At 32.8% G+C, this 24,366-nt stretch overlaps 4 protein-coding genes across 5 annotated transcripts in view; 2 read left to right on the forward strand and 2 right to left on the reverse strand.

The window, feature by feature from the left end:
- Positions 1-20,560, reverse strand: part of Klp3A (kinesin-like protein 3A) — a 196,339-nt gene extending 175,779 nt beyond the window's left edge. The window contains exons 1-14 of the mRNA XM_066403383.1: positions 20,541-20,560; positions 17,138-17,407; positions 16,425-17,084; positions 15,424-15,633; positions 14,440-15,332; positions 13,977-14,343; positions 10,712-10,863; positions 9,796-9,940; positions 9,575-9,696; positions 9,158-9,259; positions 8,965-9,064; positions 7,244-7,422; positions 5,268-5,326; positions 3,680-4,080 (exon numbers count right to left, since the gene is read on the reverse strand). Coding sequence (XP_066259480.1) covers positions 4,011-4,080; positions 5,268-5,326; positions 7,244-7,422; positions 8,965-9,064; positions 9,158-9,259; positions 9,575-9,696; positions 9,796-9,940; positions 10,712-10,863; positions 13,977-14,343; positions 14,440-15,332; positions 15,424-15,633; positions 16,425-17,084; positions 17,138-17,366 — 3,288 coding nt within the window. The 5' untranslated portion in view covers positions 17,367-17,407; positions 20,541-20,560 and the 3' untranslated portion in view covers positions 3,680-4,010. The remainder of the gene's footprint in view (positions 1-3,679; positions 4,081-5,267; positions 5,327-7,243; positions 7,423-8,964; positions 9,065-9,157; positions 9,260-9,574; positions 9,697-9,795; positions 9,941-10,711; positions 10,864-13,976; positions 14,344-14,439; positions 15,333-15,423; positions 15,634-16,424; positions 17,085-17,137; positions 17,408-20,540) is intronic.
- LOC136417622 (trafficking protein particle complex subunit 2-like protein) overlaps positions 1-24,366 on the reverse strand; it is an 86,168-nt gene that overhangs the window by 56,917 nt on the left and 4,885 nt on the right. The gene's annotated exons all lie outside the window — the stretch shown is intronic.
- Positions 2,023-2,861, forward strand: LOC136417692 (uncharacterized). The gene is made up of 3 exons (XM_066403511.1): positions 2,023-2,172; positions 2,323-2,771; positions 2,831-2,861. The coding sequence occupies exons 1-3, from the start codon at positions 2,023-2,025 to the stop codon at positions 2,859-2,861; spliced, it is 630 nt and encodes a 209-aa protein (XP_066259608.1).
- Positions 21,240-24,227, forward strand: ReepB (Receptor expression enhancing protein B). 2 transcript variants are annotated; one of them, XM_066403405.1, is made up of 4 exons: positions 21,240-21,477; positions 22,992-23,224; positions 23,320-23,455; positions 23,512-24,227. In XM_066403405.1, exons 1-4 carry the CDS (start codon positions 21,351-21,353, stop codon positions 23,538-23,540), a joined length of 525 nt encoding a protein of 174 aa, XP_066259502.1. In that variant the 5' UTR covers positions 21,240-21,350; the 3' UTR covers positions 23,541-24,227. The 2 variants fall into 2 exon arrangements, with proteins under 2 accessions (XP_066259502.1, XP_066259504.1); XM_066403407.1 differs by lacking the exon at positions 21,240-21,477 and adding an exon at positions 21,675-21,817.

Consider the following 24,366-nt stretch of genomic DNA (forward strand, 5'->3'; position numbering starts at 1 on the left):
ATAGGTCTGAAGACCGGGGTGGCCAAGGTAATAAATTGATCTCATTTTGTTGAAAGAAATCCCTAGTAACCCGAGTCGCATGTGGTCATATATTATCTTGTTGAACAATTGGATTGCAAAGTGTTCTGTGATAAGGTAAAAGATGCTGCTCCAAGACTTCTTGGATGTGTCATTGAACGATCATATTGCCACTGAGAAAAGCCAAAAAAGACCTGCTACTATGAGCTAGAATATCCCGTCTTTGACTTCGTCGCTGTTTCACTCTTGCTGGACTATCATGCTTACACAAACAAAATCTGAATTCGTCATTTAAGACTACACTATCTCAGTTCACATTATTTTGCGCCCGTTCTGTACACCACTGCAATCGATTTTGTAGGTAAGAAGTCAAGCTGAAACTCCTTATTTGGAGGTAAATGGTTCGTATCCTGATAGGGCACCCATGTTCAGCAAACTACTAGTTCATTTTATATATTATGTTTTGTTATACATGTTTTCAAGTATAAACATTATGTGGTTCTGAATGTCATGTTATTAACAGCTATAAAAACCTATTTATCAAGAAAAGCATATAAGACAATTAGGACGTCCAATTTATGCGTTCAAAAGAGAAAATTAGACTGCCTGCCATCCTGATAAAACGTCTATTCCAATAACTGAAATTGCAGGCCTAATTAAATCATGTTGGCTAACTTAGATAAAATAAGTGTCCCTGGCCAAGTCCAAGGAGATAGAATCGGCTTAGAATTAATATGCAAGTGGGAATTATAAACAGAGTTCCAAAATGAACGTGATTTCGACTTAAATACGTTTCATAGCTCTTTGGTCCTTACAGGAATAATGTCATAAAAACTGCAGTTATTTGGCAAAACCTTTTGTCATCTTCACCACACCATTGCCGAATTTTACGAATTGACTAAGTAAAAGAATATAGTGATGATGTCTAGTGATGTGATTATATCAAAAATCAAGCCAGTGTACTCGAAGAAACCGATTTAATCCTTAACAACGAACCTTTCGTTCTTATGCATGAATTGTTTTTAATTGCCATGGTGAACGAAAAACTGCGTAATGCAGCAACATTGATAAAATCAACTATAATATGTTATATATTTGCGGAACAAGGTAAAAAAATTTTAATAATTTGTCACTTGAAAAGATTAATTATACAGAACCTTTTCGATATTGCTTATTCTATTACACGCTAAAATTCCGATATTTGAGGCCCACCTACATTGATGATACAAATTTCCAGTGAAAAAAGGCAGTTGAAATCTGACGAAGATAAAGATATTGTTAAGTTTGGCAAGGAAATTTGGTTTGCTAGTGAACGTTTCAGAGCGTAGATTCGGCACTGGAACCATTTGTGGTGGTGCCAGTGTATTGCGGTTGTTCGCAATACCGGCGAGAAGTTTTTTGTGGTCAAGTATAGGCAAAAGACCGGGTAAGAACTTTACGACCTGCACAAGAAAGAAATGTGCGAATTAGACGGTTTTTCTGGGGCTTCTAACCGTTGTTATAGTTCTGTAATTTATTTTCGAATCACTTTAATGCAAGGAATCGCTCCTTTAGGTGCTTTATTAAGAATGTTTAATACTGAGAATTTTGATACATAGTTTCCAAATTTCACCGAGGTGCCAGGGGTGTAGAAGAAACACAGTAGAAGTGCCACCACTTAATAGCCGTCTTGAGTACTGTCAGAGAGATTATCTACGCTGACATTTCTTATACACTCATGGGCAAAATTATCGAATATTTTTTGTTATCTCTATTACTAGAAAATATTTTTAAATTGTCGCAGTAAATTTGCATATGTGTTAAAATGATTCATTTATTAGGCGGATATGACCGCTTTAAAAAAAAATTGACGTTTGATTTATCTTAGTAATAGATCATCTCTCGTAGTTTATGGCAAACATCTTTAAATATCTTATTAAAAATATAGTGATATAAATTATTTGTAGTGAAATTCAGAAATTTATAGTGATTCGTATTTTCATTGCTTCCATTTAAAACAACAATATGTCACCGGTTAGACGCTGCAATGAAGTTGAAGCGGTGCAAATTGTAACTCTACATAACAAAGGATATACCCAAAAAGATATTGCATATCTTAGGAGTCAATCTATAGTATCGAATATTTTAAAAAAGTATCAAAAGACTGGAAATTTTGTACGAAAACCCGGGTAGGGACGAAAAAAATGTACCACAGCAATGGATTTTTAATACTTAATTCTACACGAAATCGCACATGGACATTCACCCATCTTAGAAATGAGTTATTAATGTAAGAGGAATTAATGTTTGTTCGAAAATGATCAGGAGAAGTTTAAAACAGACAGGTTTAAAGCTAAGACGTCCTGCTATAGTTCCTCAGCTTCTCCAAAATTACAAAAGGCGTCGATTATAATTTGCCAGAACACACGTTCAGTGGAATATCGAGCAGTGGAAAAAATTATGTTTACAGATGAGACTAGAATTCAACTATGGAAGCCAAATGGACGAAACTACGTCTACAGAAGAGTTGGAGAGCGATACGTCATTTGCAGTTTCACACATAGCGTTAGTTTTGGAGGTGACGACATAATGCTTTGGGGAGGTATTAGTTGGGAGGGACGCACCGACCTCGTGGAAGTGATTGGACGATTGACTGCTGAGATGTATATCGAAAAAATCCTTCAAGATCATGTTGTACCATATATTGGCCATATTGGATATGAAAAATTCGTATTAACGCACGATAACGCTCGACCACATGCTGCTGGTGTTGTGTCTAATTATCTAGATGCAGTCTAGATTCACAGATTAGATTGATCACCATATATTCCAGACTTAAACCCGATAGAGCTCATGTGGGATGAGCTATAATAAAATACCGAGTAAGAACAAGAAATCCCGTTCCAAGTACAACAAAGGAACTTAGGTTTGCAGCACAATATGAATGGAAAGTGATTCCTCAAGAGGATGTTAAAACTCTAATTAGTAGTGTACCTGGAAGGATACATACAGTAATTACAGCTCGAGGAGGGAATACCAGTTACTATACTTTTATTTTAATCAAAACATTAAGATTTAGTCATTTAAGTAGCATTTAAGTTCAGCGAATATTCTTCATTTTCATAACAATTAACAATATTCGTTTTTGACGATTTTCTCCTCACAACTTAATAGTGTTCACATAAAATTTGTAAAATAAACTATTTGTACTAAGTGTGTAAATGACTTAATTCATCAGAATTTATTTTTTCAGGAATAAATTATAATCATTTTTAAATATTCGAAAATTTTGTCCATGGATGTAATTAATTCTTAACAGATATTTATTTAATGTCTGTGCAAATATTTCAATAGGAAGCTGGCCTAAATATAAATATGCTTAAAATGTCTTTAAGGACGAAACAAATGAAGATGGCATGACGACGCTTTTTCGCAGGATGGCCGTGTAACCTTCAGTACATTTAGAAACCAAAACAAAGACAGTTGTTGGTATCGTTGGGAGGAACTGGGGAGTCGGCAGCATATTTCACACATAATTAAAGGTATATTGAATAGTTTTGAAATTTAAAATTCTTAATCTGCTTTAATCTCTAACATAGATTGTTGATTTTTGACATTCGAAACAGTAAAAACAACAATAAAATTCAGCATGACTTGTCACATTGATTAAGAAATACCTGACAGTTTTCTAATATAAAATTGATGAAAAACGTATAATACGTAAACAAATAAATATTGTGAAAAAAATTTCGTCCAATCAATTAAACGTTGACATTTTGACCGCAATGAAATTGATAAATAAATACCGCTCAGTTAATATCACAGATACCTTTCTCTCACTTAAAACCTTGATATTCAAGAAACCATATTTAGCCACAAAATAAATACTTATTGCTTCAATCGATAGGTATTTATTTTTTTTGATTGGCTAGATTGGTTGTCTAATATAAATCCGTCCAAAAAGTTGAATAGTTAATTAATGAAAAGCAGCTTTTTCTCCTTCTTCATATAGATCAATGCAAAAAGTCTAGGCGATTTCTGGGGAGCAACGTCTTCTGGCCTTGAACAGAAATATCATCGAATCTAAAACAAAATAAAACACTGATAAATAAATCTCTCTTGACTAGAAAACGGGGTAAAATTACGTGGGAGTGGATACAGAGCTCAATCGCCGAAATACCAAGATTGATCTGATCGGGCTTGTTTGGAATTGGGGAAAAACTGGTTCAACAAAAATCATTCATATACAAGGCGATTTACGTAAGTGTCCTATTAAAAGTTCTGGAGAGTAAAAAAAAATAACTTTCACAAATTGCATACAAATCCATATTAGAACATATTCTATATTTTGTAAAATATGTAGATAAACGACTAGAATTATCAACTATAACGGAACCTAATGGTAAATTTTTAAAATCTAATACTTCCTTACAAAGTCGCATTATAGTGTAATTTTCTACTATTCTCTAACAAAACACAGATTAAAATTTTATCACCTTACATACACAGTTGTGACTTGTGGTGGAAAAAAGTTTATCAGAGAGAGTTGGAAAATAATAAAAGATAATAAAAATAAGCAGGTTAGTTATAATCTGTTTCAGTTGAACGTACCATACGAAGCATTCAATCTGAAATAGAGCTTTCTACCCAACACGAGTTTTTTAATCGCCTAGGAAGATACAGAATTGTAAATGAAGATCATTTGAAATAATTATTAAACTGAGCTTCGACAGAAACCGATTTATTTATGACAGTTTGTTCATACTACAATCTAAGAGAGAGAAAATGTAAGAGTTTCAAATCTGGTGTTCTTGCTAGCTACCACATGTCTTTCGTAATGCAAACTAGGTGTAATTAAATATCTTACAACACAAAAAAAACATCTCTAATTTGCATATAGATGTTAAAGTGATATGAACAAAATAAATCACGTTGTTATTAAATATTTCAAAACTATTAAGTTGAGATGCAAGTGATGTTACATAAAATGTGTCTAAAAATCCATACAACATTAAAATGGGTTGATTTCATTTCAAAAATCAAATTTTACAGTTATAATTTAACATTTTAAGTATAATTTATTTGACTCATTCTGTATAATTAGGAATACTTTTAAAATGTGTCGAGCGAACGTACAAAAACTAAAGCGACGATCGATGCAACGATACAATTTTATTAAAATTGCATTGTTCTGAAGATTATAACATAAACTACAATTCTGTACATATTTAAATATAGTTCATCAAAATCTTAAAACGATTCGAACTCACCTTGGTTTTTTTGCCAAACATTTCGTGTCCAATTCTAATTCATCGTTATTAGATGTTTTCTGCAAATACCAAATAATCATTAAGTATCATGTAATACAATGTGTCTTTGGATTGAATACACAGGAGGGAAAACTTTGATACTTGTAGATGTACAAGAAAATTACTTTTTATAAAAACGACTTCTTGTTTTGAACCTACAATTGGAGATACCATAGATTTGATTACTATATAGAAAACAAAAAATTACATTCTGTTTATTTATAAGTATTTTTTTAAAGTAATTTTTTATATTCCCTGTCCAATTACAACTTGCAGTTTCAAGACAAGCATTTTTTTTTATTGACAATGAATTTTTCTTCTAAACCTACAAATAAGGGAGTATTTCCTTTCGGGAATTCTATTCGTGGAAATATACTACTATATATTTCAATTGTTTCTAGCTTCGAAAATGTTTAAAATTTGGGTACTAATGTTGTTCATTATACGGGAGAAAAACATTTGTATTCTTGGCGACTAGCGACCCAAGATATTTCATAATTTCAAATAACATACACATACATACGTAAGAGGGTAATTCTTTAGCTTATTTCATGACTAAAAGTTCAAACAAACATAAGGTCCGCAAACGCTTCGTTATATATCTACAGCGTGTTTAAATTTCAGAAATTTTTCAATTTTTTCTTCATAGCTCCTGCAATTTTTGAGATATTTAGTTAGAATTAAAAATATAGTTTACACTCTATGATTTATACACATCATTGAGCATGTCAAATGGTTTGGGTAGGTGATATTTTTTCAGGGGTTATGTCCCCTTTTCTCCCCTTTAATGTTTTCGTGATACGCTGCTGGTAGATTCTAAAATATAAAATGACATTTTTAATTTATGTAGAAACTTTTGATCTATTGTAGTTTTTTCGTAGTTACGTGGGTTATTGAGAAAAAAAATCTGTAATTCGCTGGATGAAATTAAAATTTATTATGGGAAAGCCATTATTTATCATAGATAATCATCTATTTTTAAACATTTTGAAAGTTTATTTGGAACTACTTGTTGAAAATTAAAACCTGGATAACCTTAAATAATAATAATAACCTTAATAAGGAAACTAGGTTAGAGCAACTATTGAAAGTGACCTTCAACCCTTACACATGCGCCCGCCCTTCTTTTCATTGATGCCTGTACTCCTTCGAATACCTCCGGAGTATTTCTTACAGTTTCAAATGCATCTAATATTCAATTTCGTAACTCATCAAAGATATTCACTGGCGTGTACATACACTAAAGATTTTAGATGCCCCCTTAAGAAAAAATCTAGGCTATTTAAGTCAGAAGAACTAGAGGGCCGTGACTCAAATCCACCCCGTCCTATCCGCTAGTTCTCATACACAATACATTCAAATAAACCAGTCCTGTAAAATTTAACATTATGAGATTATAAGGAGAATTTAAAATACTTACAGTTTAAAACTTAAACCTTTAATTTATAAATGCGAAATACGAAAAATTTACAAGGGATCAAAAAGTTTCTAAACAAAAAAAGTCATTTTGTATTTTAGAATCTATTAGCGGCACATCGCGAAAAGTTTCAAGGGGAGAAAAGGGGGCATGACACTTGAAAAAATATCATCCCGTAGATTATCAAAACCATTTGACATGCCTAATGATGTAAGTCCTACAGTGTAAACTATATTCCAAATTTTCTGAAATTTTAACACCCGGTAAATAGTTAACGGAGCGTTTGCGACTTTTGTTTATATAAACTTTTAGTCATGAAATAGGCTAAAGAATTACCCTCTTCCATATGCACATGATAATTATTAACACTCTACATATAGTCAACTGACCCCTGAATCCAGGTTTAGAAGTCGTAAATAACACAAGCAAATTCTAAAAAAGTTACTCAACGTACAATTTTTTATATTATATTAACTTTACGTTATTCAAAGTATAACTCGAGCTTTAAACTCAAACTTACGGTATCAATGCCACAGTTATCAGCTGGTTCGCTTTTGTTTTCGCAGTCTGTCGTAACACATTTGCATAATTCCGTGCAGGATCTGCCCAGCTTACGGCATTTGCACCTTAAAGTGCTGCATTTCTTGCAACTGCAGCCCCCGTCTGAAGATCTTTTCGATCCCTGGGGCATCGAAGATTCTAGGAAAATATTCGTTTAAGTATCTAGTTTTTTTTTGTATTCAATATATATACCTGATTTAAATCTTGAATCTTATGTATTATAACAAATGATATTGCTAAGAAAATAAAAATTTACATAAGGATATAAATTTCCTTCAACCTATGTAACGAGGTCTTCAAATAGTTAAAGGCTTCAAATTTGAAATCACACAATGTAAGAGAAAGATTCAAGACTCGTACACTTCTTACAATGAGCACGAAGTTTGATGAAACAATAGAAAACTTAACGGGAAAACGAAGCAGGTCATTATCACAAAACTTAGTTGTGTAGATCAAAATGTAAGCGGTAATGAAACGAGCAGGTTAATTTATTTCAAGTGGGGCAAAAAGTAATGTGGGTTTCTATATTTTCATATTTAAAAAAATTGCTACTCGGCAAAAACGGCTCCAAGGAAAACGCGACTCAACGGTGAAACTCAAGGAAAACACGATTCAACGGTGAAACTTCCATATGGAAAATTAGAAGATACATTTCAACTAATTATGTACTCTTCTAATTAGTATATTATTTATTAGTTTACTCGTGGCTAGCAGGATCCCTAGTTGCAAGTCTAAACCCATTCAAAATACAAGTTGATCCACAATGGCCAAAAAATTAAATTTCGTATTCTTCATTCAGTTTTCGAGGGAGACGCTTTATATAAACTTTTTCGCTAAGGCATCTTTTTAAACATATGCAGAGTGATTAATTTTAAAGCCAAAAAGTGAAATACGTAATTTCGAATTTGGCTTGGTGAATAATTAGAGCTTTCCCAACACGATCGTTTACGAAACGAATCTACTAAACTTTAAAGAATTTGTGAATTAAGTAACGAGAATATGAAGGCCTTATTTACCTGAATCAGCACCTAGCCTGGATTAGTTTTGCAAAGTTGAGTATGCTCACTGATCTGTTACACATTGATCTTGTGATTTAGTCTTGGCGTCCTTCTTATTAATCTGAATTACTTCAACTAACTTGGTCAAGTTTTTACTTAAATAAACTTATTAGAATTCGTGACATAAAAAAACCCTTACTAACCTGAATCTAATAATTACAACAAAAATTGTTTTCGTATTGAAACGATTGATAAACGGTTATTTAAAAGCTAGTTAAAAATGGTATAACTATTTAAAGATATAAACTGAACCATGTTTAAATGGTGAGATAAATTTTGTGTATTTTGGTTGTCTGGGACACTATGCGTGAGACGTATTCGCAACGTCTTGCATTACCTTAGCCCTCGTTGATTTTGTCCAATAGATTTTTATCGAGCGATGCAGTGGTTCCATTCAAAAAAAATAAAAATTTTATTTTAATACCTATTGCTTAAATTTTTTGAAACGTAATTACACAGTAAAACATTGCTTGTGTAGTGTCAATATGTTCGAGACATTAGTGTTAGGCTAATGCCGTTTTAAATCTTAAAATAGATAAAAGTCGTTTTTCATGTCAACTTTTCAATTGCGAAAACAACCCACAAATTAGTCAAATTAAAAATATGATTTCGTATGACTTACCACGCATCCCCACCTTTGACTCAATCTTAAGAACCTTCAAACGCTTCGCTAAAGGAGTTTTTCGCCAATCCGGATCCTTGTCAACATCGTCGGAATCAATCTGTAATCAACCAAATGACTTGCCAACAAAATTCTCGACTTAAATTGAATCAGTCGATCACACAAATCATTGAATCAAGTACCCTTTTCTTACCTCTTCAAGCGTCTGTGTTGCATCAAGGAAGGGGACGCTTAAGTATTGCACCGGTTTTTGGAAATTGTGGCGTGGGGGTGTCTTTGCGCTTAAAGCCTTTTCCTAAATGTACAAATCACATATCATAGTTTTCACTACTGCACAACGCCCCCACTTATCTTGCGGGAAAAAAGTAAACGAAATAAAGCGTGACGTTTTTAAAGCGCACATCTTAATTAGTAATTTTCTTAACAGTTACAACAACGGTACAAGTCAAGATTATATTAATTTTGATGGTAGCATTTCAGTGCCAGATGCATTTGAAATGTTATTGTGATGTAATTCTTGTTGTTAAACGTAAATTTTCCAAAATGTTCATTATTACTTGGATTTAAAAATAGCTGACAACCTAACCCTCAAAACCAATCTTTTTCTTACCTCAATTTCTTTGAGGCGTTGTTCTAACGCCCCGATTTTCTGGGCTTGTTCTTCTATTACGTTCTTCTGATGTTTGATTTGCTCGAATTGCAAACACGACAATTCGTTCTGTGAATCGACATCTGCCAATTCCAAATAAATTAAATAAATTATTGATCTTCTTAAGGGATTTAAAACCATTCATGTGTATGTTAAGTGTCTTTTTAAGCAAATCAACTCACCAGTACGATTTCCGTCGGGTCTCATTTGAGTCAATAGCAATCCCATTTTGTTTTGATGGATTTGCTGTTCCTGGGCTATCTGCTGGAGAAAACGGTCCTGTAGAGCTTTGTTTTCTTCAGCCAATCGCGCTAGTTTTCCTTGCAACTGTACAGAAATGTAGCCACAATTTATTAAGATATAATATTATACCTATTTTTGTTGTTCTCTTAATATACATCATGGAATTTTGCGATTGAATATATTTTCCATTATTTTCTCAACATTTTTTGTGTTTTTTAAAGTGCTTAAAATTTGTCAAAATAACCAGCGTACAACCAATGAATTTTATTAATAATAAGTAGAGCACAAATGGGACTCTCTTTATGAAAAGAAGATAGAAAATATCAATTTAATTACATATGATTTTGCTAAACGAAAATAGAAAGTATATATTAACGCAACACTGGAATTCACAAGGAAAAAGAAATAATGTGACTCATGAATACAATTTCCGTAATTACATAACAAAATTTAATAACCAAACAGTGCTTTTCCAAGTCTATTTTCGAAATACTATTCGAGTAATTTCGTTTGTAATTAAAAATTTTAAATTAAAAAATCTGTTTTTAAATCATGCAAAAATGACGTATTTCGAAGAATTCTTTTGATGAACCACATCAGTGCATAATTGCAATATGGCCAATGTAAGCTATTTGCGTTTGTCTAAAATGTTATTAAACATTATAATTAATACAAGAACAGTCAAAAAAGTTGACTATGTGGCTAGGCAACCATGATAATTTCTCGTAATTTTAGACGTTATGGAATACAAAATGGTTTCAGTTGAATTATAAGGATTTAGCAACTTTGCAGCGTCAAATCGGTGTCTTTTTCGAGGGATAAAGTAAATTAAACAAAAAGAAAATATATATTTACTTCTTTTTCTCTCTCCTGATACTCTGCCATCTCTCTTTTTACATAGACCTGACTCTTCTGATATTCGGCGGCTTGCTCAAATAGGTTACTGAGAGCAAACTTGGCTTCCACCATCGTCTGCAAAACATCGAACCTCGACTTCGTTCTATTTTCTAAAATGGAACATTAGTTAATACCTAAATTACTGAAACCTTTTTTATGGGATAACATTTGAATGACAGTATGTTGATTTAAAAGTACGCTCATTAGACGCATCTTTAGAAATAAGAAACATTACACCTATATCCGATAGTTCATGTCCGAGAATCCAGATGCAACACCGGTCATCTTATTTCATAGGAGGAATCTTAAAAATAATATAACTAATTTAAGCTTGACCAATGAATTTAAATCAGATCATATGGCCGTGAGCTTTGACATTGACCTCCTACAATCATAAATTATATTTCCAGTAAAACATAATGTGAAAAAAAAAACATAAACAAAATCAACTCGGACATGATCAGAAGACACCTGCATGAATATATCCAGCTTATCTCCATAAAAAACATACAACAGCAATTGTTATCGACAATAGAAAAATTTTTCTCTCGAACTAATATCGCCTTGTACCAACATACCTTACGCAAATTCATATGGAAATTCATCGAAAGTAAAAGATCGAGGATACTGCACTTACTGTACATGATAAAATAACTTTAAAAATTGGTAGAAAGAATTCAGGCACTAAAAACACAATGACGGGGTTCTATAAATGGAAACTAACACAGAATAACCAGTTCCTCAATATTAATAGCAAATAGTCATACAATTAAACCAAAAATAACGTAAAATACTTGAGAGTAACAATCAATAAAAAAATTAAATTATTTCAAAAATAGGTACGGTGTATTTTTTTGGGGAAAGGTGGTGGAATGCAAAAACTATTTGTTCCACAAAAACGAATTTGTGTGAACGGAATGCAATTTAGAGAAAATGATGTTAAATACTTCGTACATATACTATAATGTATAGGAGCAGAGCAACTTGATGATTTTAATTTAGCGTCCTAAAGCGATGGTTGTTTCGAACAGGGTGAGGGTAGGCACATTTGAGACGGCAGGGCGTACAGTTTTAACTTCGCTTGGTTTAGTTAGCATCATGGAGTGGACGAAGATAGAGCACACGTTCGCTATCGAGGCGTACTTTTCTAACAGTCGCTCAATCATCAACACGCAACGTAAATTCCGTACTTATTTCAATATTGCACTTCGTGGACGTGTTCCTAGCCGGCACTCGGTGGTTTTATCAGTAAATAACTTCAGGGAAACTGGTGATGTAAAGAAAAAAACCTGGGCTTTCACAAACAGTAAGATCACTCCAAAACGTTGACACGGTAAGGCTTTCTGTTTTGCGGTCTCCTCAGCGCTCTGTCTGCAAACATGCAGCTAGATTTGGATTATTTCCTCATCGGTCATTGATTAATGATGTCAATAACTGTTTTGTGGCAACACTTGTTGCCAGTTATTGACATATTTCAGTATTTGCATGGAGGTACATACATACATACATATACATGGTGTATGTACATATACATATACATGGCATACAGGGTGTCCTGAAAATCAATGTCAAAAATGGTATCACGAGATTATTTGGGTCAAAACATTAAGATTTAGGTCAAAAGTTATTTGAAGAAAGTTTCTCGTTTAGATGCTATTGGCGGTCAAAGTTCTTGAAAAAAAAACATACTTTTTGATATATCTCGAGAATGCTTCAATGGATTTTAATGAATCCCATTGTGCATTTATTCATTAGTACAGGGATTATTTTCATGTAACATTCATGTCTTTTTGCAATGTGAAAGTGGTAAATTCTTAGCCATCTTCGTACAAAAATTATCAGAACTTTTCATTGGGTAGCTGCATTGTGTCGTTTTTTTTCTGATGATTCATTAGCCCTTTTTTCAACTTTTCTATATCTTGGAAATTTCTTGTACGGTTAACATTTTACGTCAAAAAAATTTTTTTTTCTCATGCAGAACACCAACTTGCCATTCCTTCGATAATTATCGACACTTGTCGATGTGAACGCTGCCGTCACTTATGGAAAATGTCATAAAAATTAATCCAAATTTTTTGACGTTTCTTTTGGGTCACTTTGAACATCTGCTATGATTTTTTTAATCATTAAATTTTTCATATTTACCGTTTATTACAGTTCATTTAAATTGTTTTATTTAAATTTTTTTTTTATCAATTCAGTCTTTTGATTAATTTTTATGACATTTTCCATAAGTGACGTCAACGTTCACATCGACAAGTGTCGATAATTATCGAAGGAATGGCAAGTTGGTGTTCTGCATGAGAAAAGAAAATAATTTTTTTCGACGTGAAATGTTAACCTTTCAAGAAATTTCCAACATATTGAAAAGTTGGAGAAAGGGCTAATGTATCATCAAAAAAAAAGCGACACGATGCAGCTACCCAATGAAAAGTTCTGATAATTTTTGTACAAAGATGGCTAAGAATTTACCACTTTCACATTGCGAAGACATGAATGTTACATGAAAATAATCCCTGTACTAATGAATAAATGCACAATGGGATTCATTAGAATCCATTGAAGCATTCTCGAGATATATCAAAAAGTATGTTTTTTTTTCAAGAACTTTGACCGCCAATAGCATCTAAACGAGAAACTTTCTTCAAATAACTTTTGACCTAAATCTTAATGTTTTGACCCAAATAATCTCGTGATACCATTTTTGACATTGATTTTCAGGACACCCTGTATATAGCAATTATTTTTTATGGGACTATCTAAAATCGCTTGTTTACAATGATCGTCCTAGGACCTTGGCTCACTTGAAGAACAACGTTTGTCAAGTTGTTGCTAATATACCTGTCAATGTGCTGGAAAGAGTTGAACGAAATTTTAGAGATCGATTAACGCAATTTATTGAGCATAATGGATGCCGACTGCCTGATATTATCTTTAAAACCGTGTAAACATAAAATTTAAACGTCATACTTGAAGCTGTTCAAGGAATTAAATATATATCTGCATTACTCTTTTTTAATTGAATTTCTAAATAAGCAAATTGCTTTGTCCCACCTTGTACATACACGTCTGATGAAAGCAGTAAGAAACATTTGATACCCGGTTGCCCAACATTCATAAATCTTAAAAGATAAAATACAGCCACCGCAAGGTACCAAACCATTAAGTAAAATGGCTAATCTCCAAATTACAACAATCCCACTTAAACATAAGTAAATCTCACCTTCCCCCGTATCTAAAATCTTTTGCTGCAAGTCCTGTATCTGCACCGACCGCAACACAATATCCTCTTCGATGTTTTTGGCCTCTGCGCTTTCAGCAGTCTCCGGATTGCTCTTCAAATCGTCCAACTGTCGTTGCAAAGTGGCCCGGTCCTCTATCAAACCGGACAGAGTGGCGTCCACCTCCGCCATATTCACATACATTTCCAGTTCTTCTTTGAGCCACGAGCCGACCTTTTCCATTTTGCCGGTGAAGCGTATTTGCTGCGCATTTTTCCGCTTCATGATAGTGTTCTGAAGACGTTTATTCAACGCGGCCGCCTCTTCGAATTTCCGTCTAAGGACGTTTTTCTGCTTTTCGTAGGCCAGCTGAATGGGGAAAAGAATGCTATTTAAGGACGAAATTTGTGAACAACATAATACACATTTATGAATAGAATTCAGTGTTAATAGTGCTGATTTTACCTTCATTTTCACCATTTCGGACTCCTTTTTCCGGTCCTGCTGCTTGGCCTTGGCCAGTTCCCTTTGGTGCAGCTGCTTGAATGCTTTAAATCGCTCATTCTCCTCACGCATTTGCTTCAACAACATCACTTTCGTCGATTTCATGCCGACGATCTCCTGATTCAGCTGCTTCATCTTCAGCTCGTCCCGCTCCCGCAGCTTTAATAGCTTGGCATGGTCCAGTACTTTCTTCTTGAGGTCTCTGAGTTGATCCTCCAGCTCCAGCACGCGTTTACGTCTCTGCTCCGCAAGTTTGCCCGTATTCTCCTGGGATTTGATAGTCCGTAGCTGCCGTGAAAGTTCTTCTTTTTCTTTTACCAAGGCCTCGATCTTTTTTTCGGTTTCAACGACGACGTGATGGTCCAACATGTGCTGAGTGTTGAAAGCCAGCTGCGCGACCAGTCGTTCCTTGACGGCTAATTGCTTAGAAAGTTCCTGGAATTCAGTGGTTAAGACCATCTGTCTATCCGTGTGCGATGTTGCCTCTTCTAAATCCTTGGAGGTGTTGAATCCTCTTGAGACGTTGAGCAACGTGCTGAATGTCTCTTCGTGCGCTTTGATTTCATTCTCAGCTTTCGTCTGTTCCTCCCGTAAAAATTCCAACTGGCTTTGTATCTGGTGCAATTTCTCTAGGCCTTCCTTAATGCACGCCAAGTCGTTGTTTGCAACACCGGCGCTAATGCGACCTGCGATGTCGTTGCACTCCAATTTTAGCTCCCGCAGTTTCTGATTGAACATTTTATTGACGTTTTGAAGAATAATGAGCTTCTCCTGCAGATCAGTCTTATCCAGGAGAGCATTAGACAGTTGCACCTTTAACTTGTTGAATTCGGATGTAGATAGCATGGAGCCTCCTGTAGGGAATTAAATGTGAAACAGAATAAATACTATATAATACATATACATATAATCATAGGGATAATGGTGATTTGTTACTAAATTTACCTTGTCCAACAATCTCCAATTTCAACAACTGAATCTGCTTCTTTAGCTGGTTGATCTCGGCAGTTTTTGGATCTTGATTGACTATTGGTTTATTTTTTATTCTCCTCGCTCTATCTGCATAACGCAATGTAGACAACGTCTCCTCCAAATTCGAGTCCGCCGGACTGATGCACGCGATCATTAGTGTCATGCTATTGCCACCTAACGAATCTAAAAGGCAAAGTAACTACCACTTATACTCGTCTTTAGAATAGCCTGAATGTATCCAAATTTTAGGTTTTCCCTGTATTATTTCGCAATTTCAAGATATTATTTTAAAAATAACTGAAATTAACCTGAGTTTTTCAATTTAAGACATTAAAATTCAGTTCCGTAGCAACAGGGTAACTTCAAAAATGATGTGACCGCTTTGACATTTTTTTAAAACAACTAGTCTTAATTCTAAACGTTTAAAATTATTTCAACCGAAAAAATCATGGAAAAATTTGCTGAAACACTAAGTTCAGAAGCGTACAAGCTAATATTTAAAACAGATTTTTTAGTTAAAAAATTTAAAAAACTTCGTCCTGATGATGCACGAAACACAAAAAACGTGAGGCGGTATTCAGAAACATAGTGAAAGAAAAAATAAATAATCTGTCTCAAACAGCAATAAATTTGCCCTAAAATCTGGCCTTTTCAAATCAAAATTTAAAAAAATACTGATTTTAAAAATATGTGAAAAACACAAAATTCAGAGGTGTAATGATGGGAGTAAAAAAGCGCCAAAGTATAATTAAAAACCGGGATGTTGATTTAAAAAAAAAGAAAAAGTTTAGTTGTAAACAAAAAAAAACAATGAACACAAAAAGAAAAAACTTAGTATTAATTCATTAATATTTAAAAACATATAACAATGTAGATACTGGCACCAATTTTTTAAAAATTAATGATTCCTTCGTTTTAAGTCTAGTTATTTTTGAAATAACGTTTTTTAACATTTAGATTTGGTTCACCCTTACCTTTTAACAACCTGGTAAGGTTGCTATCTCTATAAGGTATAAACAAGTTCTGATTTTTCTCATCTCCTAGGGCACTGATGACGTTTCCTAACACAAAGAGGCCTTTATTAATGTCCACCCCTTCTTTGAAGGTGGTACCCTGCGCCCCCGTTTTCTTGGGCCTCTCTGATCCTGCTAAATCAACTAAACAGAGTTTTGCTGTCTTGTTCTGTGTTTTATCTGATTTGTGTTGCATAGCCATGTTAATGGCAAATATTGAGTGACTTCTAGAACTATGTAAATTCATATTTGTTGCGGCTGTTGATCTTCCTAGAGAACCCTGGAGCAAAATTTTCAATACGTCATTAGCTGTCTCCACGGGTTTCTCTGTGACATTTGGTATATACACGCCTTTAGAGTTGTCCTCTCGGATCTCAAGAACACATTGATCTCGAGGTCTTTCTGCCAACAAATCATACAATACTTCTCGATACAGCTCGGTAAATGACACAGACATTGTAAAATCAACAGAAAATTGGTCCTTTATGTAGTTAAAGATTTCATGGACTGCACGAGGAATTACTCCCATATTAGTGGCGTCAGCTTCGTTAAAGGCAGTTCCCATTGAATGAGTTTTTCCAGAGCCTGTCTGACCATAGGCAAAGATGGTCACATTGAAACCTTAAAACAAATAATATTTAACATCTGGTAAGTTTTGAAAGTGTCAAACTAACCTTGGAACAAGTTTTTGAGTAGAGGAGCCACGCACCTGTCGTAAAGCTCCTCTTGGGGGCTATCAGCACCAAAAACATAATTAAAGGTAAAGGCTTTTTCAATGCTTCTTATTACGACTTGCTCATTTTGGGGGATGGTGTCGATGATATCTTTGAAGCCCCTATCAATTTCGTGCGGCACCAAAGGACGGACACGCACAGCAACTTTAACTGATGATGGTTCTGTCATCTCTGACTGCTTTCCGGAAACTTAGGTAAGGAGGATACAGACTAGCAGAAATAAATATTCTTTTTAATAAATTTGTTTAATTTTTAGTATTGATTTTTATGAAACAAAATATTGACAATAACACCTTAGTTTTCTAAATTACATAAGGTTTGCTTATTAAGGAATTAATTGTTACTTTGAATGATAATATACGGGATTATTTACGTCATGCTACACGGAATATTGCGGCTAAAGTATTTAGTGTTTTGAATTTTTTTTTGCGTTGTATAGAACTTAAATACAAATATATTCTAAACTTATTTTCTTTTTATATAGGGAGTTGTAAAAAGTAAAAAATATCAAAATTATGTTTTTTTAATGGAACACACAATGTATTAGTACCGTTTTAGATTCTTTGAGAATAATAAATGTAAGTTTAATTAATTAATTAAGGTAGGTAAACCTTAAGATTCACCTACCTTAAACCTTAATGATTATGAAATAATTGAGATTTTGTAAAAATGTGATGCAAATTCAAAGACTCTGCTTTAAAGAGGAATAAGCCAAAATTTACACCAAACCTCAGGCATGAGGCATATTTCATGAATGGCTATAATCATAAAAATTATATCTTATATCTTATATAGTATATCCAAAAAATAAGTTGAAAAATTTATTTACTTCGAAGAGTATTAACTTGCGTAATTTAAATGGAACACCCTATATTTGATTAGTTGGAGTAACAGATAGAGATATTACCTATCGAAATCTACTATATTTTCCTATAACTAAACATGCAAATTTTATTCAAAAATTAAAATAAAAAAAAAAAGAAAATCCAATAACTTTTTCAATCAGTTGCCAGAGTTACATCCTTTGTGTTACAAGTTACGCAAATAATATTGAAAATATCGTAAATAAAAAATTATCCGTATAAGAACTCATAAACGTGAGTTTTTATATTAATATTTTAGATGTAATCATAGGAACTGATACAAAAAGTAATAGTTTTCGATAGGTAATATCTCTGTGTTACTCCAAGTAATTAAATATAGGGTGTTCCATTTAAATTAAGCAAGTTAATACTCTTCAAAGTAATTAAATTTGTCAACTTATTTTTTGGATACACTGTATGAAATCTCTAAATTTTCATGACTATAATATGAAATATGCCTCACGCCGGAGGTTTGATGTGAATTTTGGCTTACTCCAGTTTAAACTTTCTTTAAAACAGAGTTTTTAAATTTACACTACATTTTTACAAAATTTCAATTATTTTCAAATTTTTAATGTTGAGAGTAATTAACCTTAAACTTACATTTATTTTTCTCAAGGAATCTAAAATGGTACTAATACAATGAGTGTTCCATTAAAAAAAAAACATAACTTTGATATTTTTCACTTATTTACAACCCTTAGTATAAAAGGAAAATAATTTTAGAATGTACTTCTATTTGAGTTCTATACAACGCAAAAAAAATTCAAAACTTTAAACACTTTAACGGCAATATTCCGTGTAGTATGACTTGAACAACCCTGCATAGTCAGTTGTGGTAAATTAAAATTAAATGTTGATGACTTAATTGTTTCATGGCTTACTTGATTTCTTTTTCATATATGTGTAAGGTATTTTTGAAAAATCTTCTGTTTGCAAATAGCACCATATCTCAGTTATTATAGAAGGCAAAAAATCAAACAGATTTTTTTAAAGAGAGTTTGAGTTAAATTTCAGTAACATCTTTGAAATTTTTGTGTCAATAGAGACTTTAAGTTCTGACCTAAAGTTGATGTTTTTTACATGAAACACTTCATATAGAGTGTAAAGGAAATAAAGGGACACACTTTAAGGACTGATTTTACAGTTGGTTTAAAGTTGGTATAAACATGAATCCACAAAAGCCTTCTAAGGAAGTTACAACCCTTCAAAAGTGGCATGGAATAAATGTGGAATGGCATATGGAATCAGGGGAGAAGCCACATTTACTTAACATATTTCTGTGTTCTTTAACTTTTATGACCATTTTATATTGGAATATGGTTTTTTGTCCAAAATTACATAGTAAAGGTACTCTTGATAAATTGTCTTAGGACAAACTGGTTAAAAGATGTGCTGCTTTAAAAGAAACATAACAACGTGAGAGGTTGAAATTGGGTAGTGAAATTGCGTAACAATTTTTTTTATAGAAGTACAAAATGATAACAAAGCTTCAAAAATCACTTCAAAATTAATTAAAAAACAAAATTGCAAAATTAAATTAATTAACACTAAATTAGACGAGAAACCTTATTTCAATGTCAAATTGTTATAAAAGTTATAGGATATAGAAATATGTTAAATAAGTGTAGCTTACCTCCTGGTTCTGCATGCCATTCTGCCTTTCTGGAGGGCCACCTTTAAAGAGCCGTAGCTTCCTTAAGAAGCTATTGCAAACCCATGTTTATACCAATTTTTCTTCATATTTTCAAATATAAAATCACTCCTTAAAATATGTCCTATTTCATTTACACCCTATATATTTCTGTATTATCTTGTCTATAGCTTACATTTATTAATACATTTTGCATTAATTATTTTAACTATTATAGTTAAGCAATAGGATTTAGAAGAAAATGAGTGACATTGAACTCTATGTCACTAAATCTTATGGATAGCATTATGACTATTCTGAAAACAGAAACGCTAACAGAGTTTTAATAAATATGAAATTTCAAAATCTCCCTGTATACTGAAAATGAATAAAATTATCTATGAAACAACAATCCCATAATATGTCACTTGGAAATTGGACTTGAGTGTGCTATTATATTTCATCTAGCTACTATCATTTTGCTTATCCCCATATCATCAGAAATACTTAATATGCTTTCTAAGATACTATTTAGCTGTGTATTTGTTTAGTGTTAGAGAGCTTTCTAAACCAAAACAGATACATAAGAAATATATAGGCTACACAAAGTTTTGGTCTTAAATTTCTATTCTTATCGCTTTTTTGGGGAATATTCACAAAAACTTTTATCACCATCGACCTCGACCACAATATCCATTTTTGGAAATTTATTTTAGCCACTTACTTTTCAATTTAGAACTTGTGACATTATCTTTTTCAACTTATATAATTTATTCGTTTATGTAAAATGAGAATTTACCTTTACTTGGCAAGTTTTTACTCATGTAATCATGCAGGTAGCTCTTACCTGTCGCTTAAAAGACCGAACTAGGACTACTTTCTACCCTTGTTTTGTGATTAATTCGTATCATTCAACACATTAGAACCAGTGAAATAAAATGTTACACAAATTTGCAAATATCTTGCCGCTTCACTCTACTAGGGAGAGATGTTTTTCATTTAAAACTGACGTTATTTTTATTCAAAATTATTTTTATTAATGCTCCGTAGAGAGTAAAAAATGAAGTGACCGTTAAATATGAAAGTTTAAATGTGCGTCAAAAATCAGTCAAAACGAAAGATAGATATTACATCAAAATTGATGTTTACTATGTGTATCAATAAGGCGTTTTTTCTTGCTACTCAAATTAATGTATTTCTCAGATCTCGGAGTAATGGTAAACAATGTCATTAATTCAAAAAGTTCAACTCAAGTATAAATGTAAGTGTCCCCTTAGTGCTAAACTTCATGAATTTGTATAATATGTATACTTTGAGAAGTGAGTGCCTGTAGATGAAAGTTAAATTCAACGTTAACCTAGGGTAATCTGTATCATATAATCTAAGAAAAGAATGAATTTCATAAAATATGCCCCAAATTAAAATTATACTTAACTCTTTTCATATTCTACATTAATAACATCATCCGGTGTTCGTACCTTTTAAGTGCTTCGATTTTCTCCCACTTCAATCAGTTGTAATCTGTCAAAAATAACTTCAACATTAACCTTGACCACTTTTTTAAGCATTTTATTTTTTCATTCTCAAAAATCGACATCTGCTTCTGTCATTCCATTTCAAATACTTCGAAATTACCGTACGAAACTCTTCGATAACGATGGCCCAAAAACTGCAAGAAATTAAAAATAAGCTGGACAAGGTCCTACGGGACCACAGCAAACCCTGGACCTCTCTGTTGGATAAGGCCGAGCGCTCCGGTATCGACAGACTCTACATCTTTTTAGGTGAGTCCTCCGCGCTCCAATTACATGCTACCCAGAACAGGTTTTATAAGACTGGTTACCTGATAAAACCGATGTAGTTTTGGTTCCCATATTTAATTTCAAAGGTCCCTGTAATTATCATTAGGTTGCAAATTGGTTATTAGACAAAGGATTATGAGGTTGAGCCTTATCAACTTTAAATATCATTGTTTAAGTTTGAAACTTTTTACTGAGGAGAGATAGGTTGTAGAAGGTTTAAATTGTTGAATCAAGTGAGTGCAAGTCATGGATATCAATGAGATTGTGAGACAGACCATGAATTTCTTTCTTGACAAGATTGAAACGAGAAGTTACTTAAAAGGTGATGTTTTCTGAACTACAGGATTAGCACATGATCTAACATATGTTAACCACAACAACTCAGGTCAAGGGACCAAAGAGCTAAAGCCAACTTAATAAAGATTAAGCCATTTTTGAACTCATGACTTTAATCGCTAATCAATGCTGAGAATGCATTTAAAGTTTACCTAAATGGAATTTGATCATTTTTTATTAAAAATATATAAGTCATTCAGGGGTCATAAATATTAAGTGATGATGCTCATTAATAATTCAGTCTTGGGTTTCAATGAGTCATTAAAATTAAGTTAACAAATTATAATTGTCCCAATGTTGTTATGGAATATAAAATATAAATATGAGGGACTGGGCCACATGAGAGTTTATCAATTATGTAAGTCTCAAAAATGGGCACCTCCCCTGGCTCAAATTTGATGGTTTTACTGAGTTTTTGGATTATTATTGGAATTAGGCATAGAAATTTTTCAATTCTGTGCTCAATTTTTATGAAATATAAGCTGACAGCGAAGGAAAAGTTCAAAATCTTGGTTTCATAAATACAGGGTGTTATAAATAAACTATATTTTGAGATTGCATCTGTATTTTATTTATTCAAAAGAATTACGAGAAATTAACAATTGAGAGTTTTGGTTAGAGAACTATAATATAATTATAATAATATTAATATATTAATTATAATTGTGATTTTTTTCATGGGATACTCTAGACGGAATTACAAAAACTTTATGTCTCCAAGATTCTGTGAAAAACCATCAAATTTGGGACACATTTTACATATTTTTAATAGAAATATTGATATTCTTAAGTTATTTGAAAATTATTGTTAAATTTATTTTAATGGATATGTGTCTAAGTTTATAGCTTAAATATTAATCTTTTATTAAATACTACATCCAGGTTGGAGCCTATAAAACCAAAATTTAGTTTTCTCATGAAAAAAGGTTTAAGTACTTGATGATTTTTGTTATTTTCAAAACATATGAAAAAAAAATTGCATAGACTACAACAATCATATGAGAATTTTTTAAATTGCAATTTTCATTATCAAAAAAGGGAACCCAAAGTATTTAAAGTTAAATCAAAACTATTAAAAAAAAGCGTTATGAATTACTTTAAAATGTGTAGCAAGCAACCCAAAAGACTATGAACCTAATAGTTGAACTTTCAATCTTCAGCTGGTATAGTGTTGATGGGCCTCTGGCTGGTATTCGGCTTTGCCTGCCAATTAGTGTGCAACTCTGTGGGTTTCCTCTATCCCGCGTACATGTCCGTACACGCCATCGAGAGTCACAAGAAGGATGATGATACCAAATGGCTCACTTACTGGGTGGTGTTCGCCTTATTCTCGGTCGTTGAGTATTTTGCTGACCTCATTGTGGGCTGGTTTCCACTCTATTGGCTCACCAAGGTGAAAATCTTCCTGAAATTTCTTAAATTTTGTCACAATTAACTATAAAATAATTTATTTTAAAGAGTGATAAAATATTTTTTTACTTTTTCTAGTGCGTTTTCATGGTGTGGTTAATGATCCCCTCTGATTTTAACGGATCTCTGGCGATCTATAACAAGATTGTGAGACCGTACTTCCTGAAGCATCACAATACTATTGATGAGACCTTGAATAAGGTTAAAGAACAAGGTAGGTCTTAGTGCAAATTTCTTCTTTTTGAATCTTCTTAATTATGTAATTTTCAGTGAATAAAGTGACAGAGAAATCCGACTAAGAGGTCGCCCGAGAATGCCACCGTATTTCGTAGCTTGTGTGTGTTACCAAGGAGTGTTAATTTCGTCTTTCAATTTCAAAAAGTCATGGCTGATTATATCTCGTCGCGTTTAGCCTTATAGCGATCCACTATTTTTGTACTTCTTATATTCTGGTAGTGCATGTATGTTTACAAGGAAAAGAGAAATAAAACATGGAGGAGATATTATTAGTCTTTTACCGAGTAATGCAATCAAGAAATGCAATTTATTATTATAGTATTACGTGGCTATCGAGCATTTTTTTAACTGTCTTAAATATAACATTAGATTTACTTTTATTATTAAACTCTAGTGTGAGTTTTTGTTGTTTTGTTTTAGCTTATAGTGTGCTTATTTACATATTTATTAAGGGCTTTCCGGGACTGATTCTTGCACGTGACTGCGAAGCAGCTTAGGTTGTAATTTTGAGATTTTAAAGTTTGGAATTACGTAACTGTCATCGATTTTAACATGGAAATTTGATATAATCTTGTATAGGTACTACTTTTACTCCTGCGATATACGAGTAACATAATAATAGCCATTTTCTGATTAATATGATTGTAAATGTTTGTTTATAGATTCAAAAAGTTTATATACTTATTGTCATAATATTTTATAAATCTGCTTAGGCACGCACAAATTGAAATAAATGTTTCCCGAAAATGTTGTTGGACTTTACTTTTGTATTAAGGTAATTAATCCACAGTTCAATCGAAGAAAACTGCGTCAACAGCGAAAATTTGCAAAAAAAGTAGCTTAAACGGCAATATGATGAATATACATAAACCGTTACTCTTTAATAAT

Source organism: Euwallacea similis, chromosome 29 (assembly GCF_039881205.1).
Source record: "Euwallacea similis isolate ESF13 chromosome 29, ESF131.1, whole genome shotgun sequence".
Lineage (NCBI taxonomy): Eukaryota > Metazoa > Arthropoda > Insecta > Coleoptera > Curculionidae > Euwallacea > Euwallacea similis.

What these genes read in the sequence shown, in the direction of transcription:
- LOC136417692 (XM_066403511.1), top strand. Translation starts at nt 2,023, where the DNA reads ATGTCACCGGTTAGACGCTGCAATGAAGTTGAAGCGGTGCAAATTGTA. An exon ending in ATCAAAAGACTGGAAATTTT is followed by an intron (nt 2,173 to 2,322) that starts GTACGAAAACCC and finishes GAAAATGATCAG; the next exon opens with GAGAAGTTTAAAACAGACAG. An exon ending in CCACATGCTGCTGGTGTTGT is followed by an intron (nt 2,772 to 2,830) that starts GTCTAATTATCT and finishes CATATATTCCAG; the next exon opens with ACTTAAACCCGATAGAGCTC.
- ReepB (XM_066403405.1), top strand. Translation starts at nt 21,351, where the DNA reads ATGGCCCAAAAACTGCAAGAAATTAAAAATAAGCTGGACAAGGTCCTA. An exon ending in CAGACTCTACATCTTTTTAG is followed by an intron (nt 21,478 to 22,991) that starts GTGAGTCCTCCG and finishes TTCAATCTTCAG; the next exon opens with CTGGTATAGTGTTGATGGGC. An exon ending in GAATAAGGTTAAAGAACAAG is followed by an intron (nt 23,456 to 23,511) that starts GTAGGTCTTAGT and finishes TGTAATTTTCAG; the next exon opens with TGAATAAAGTGACAGAGAAA.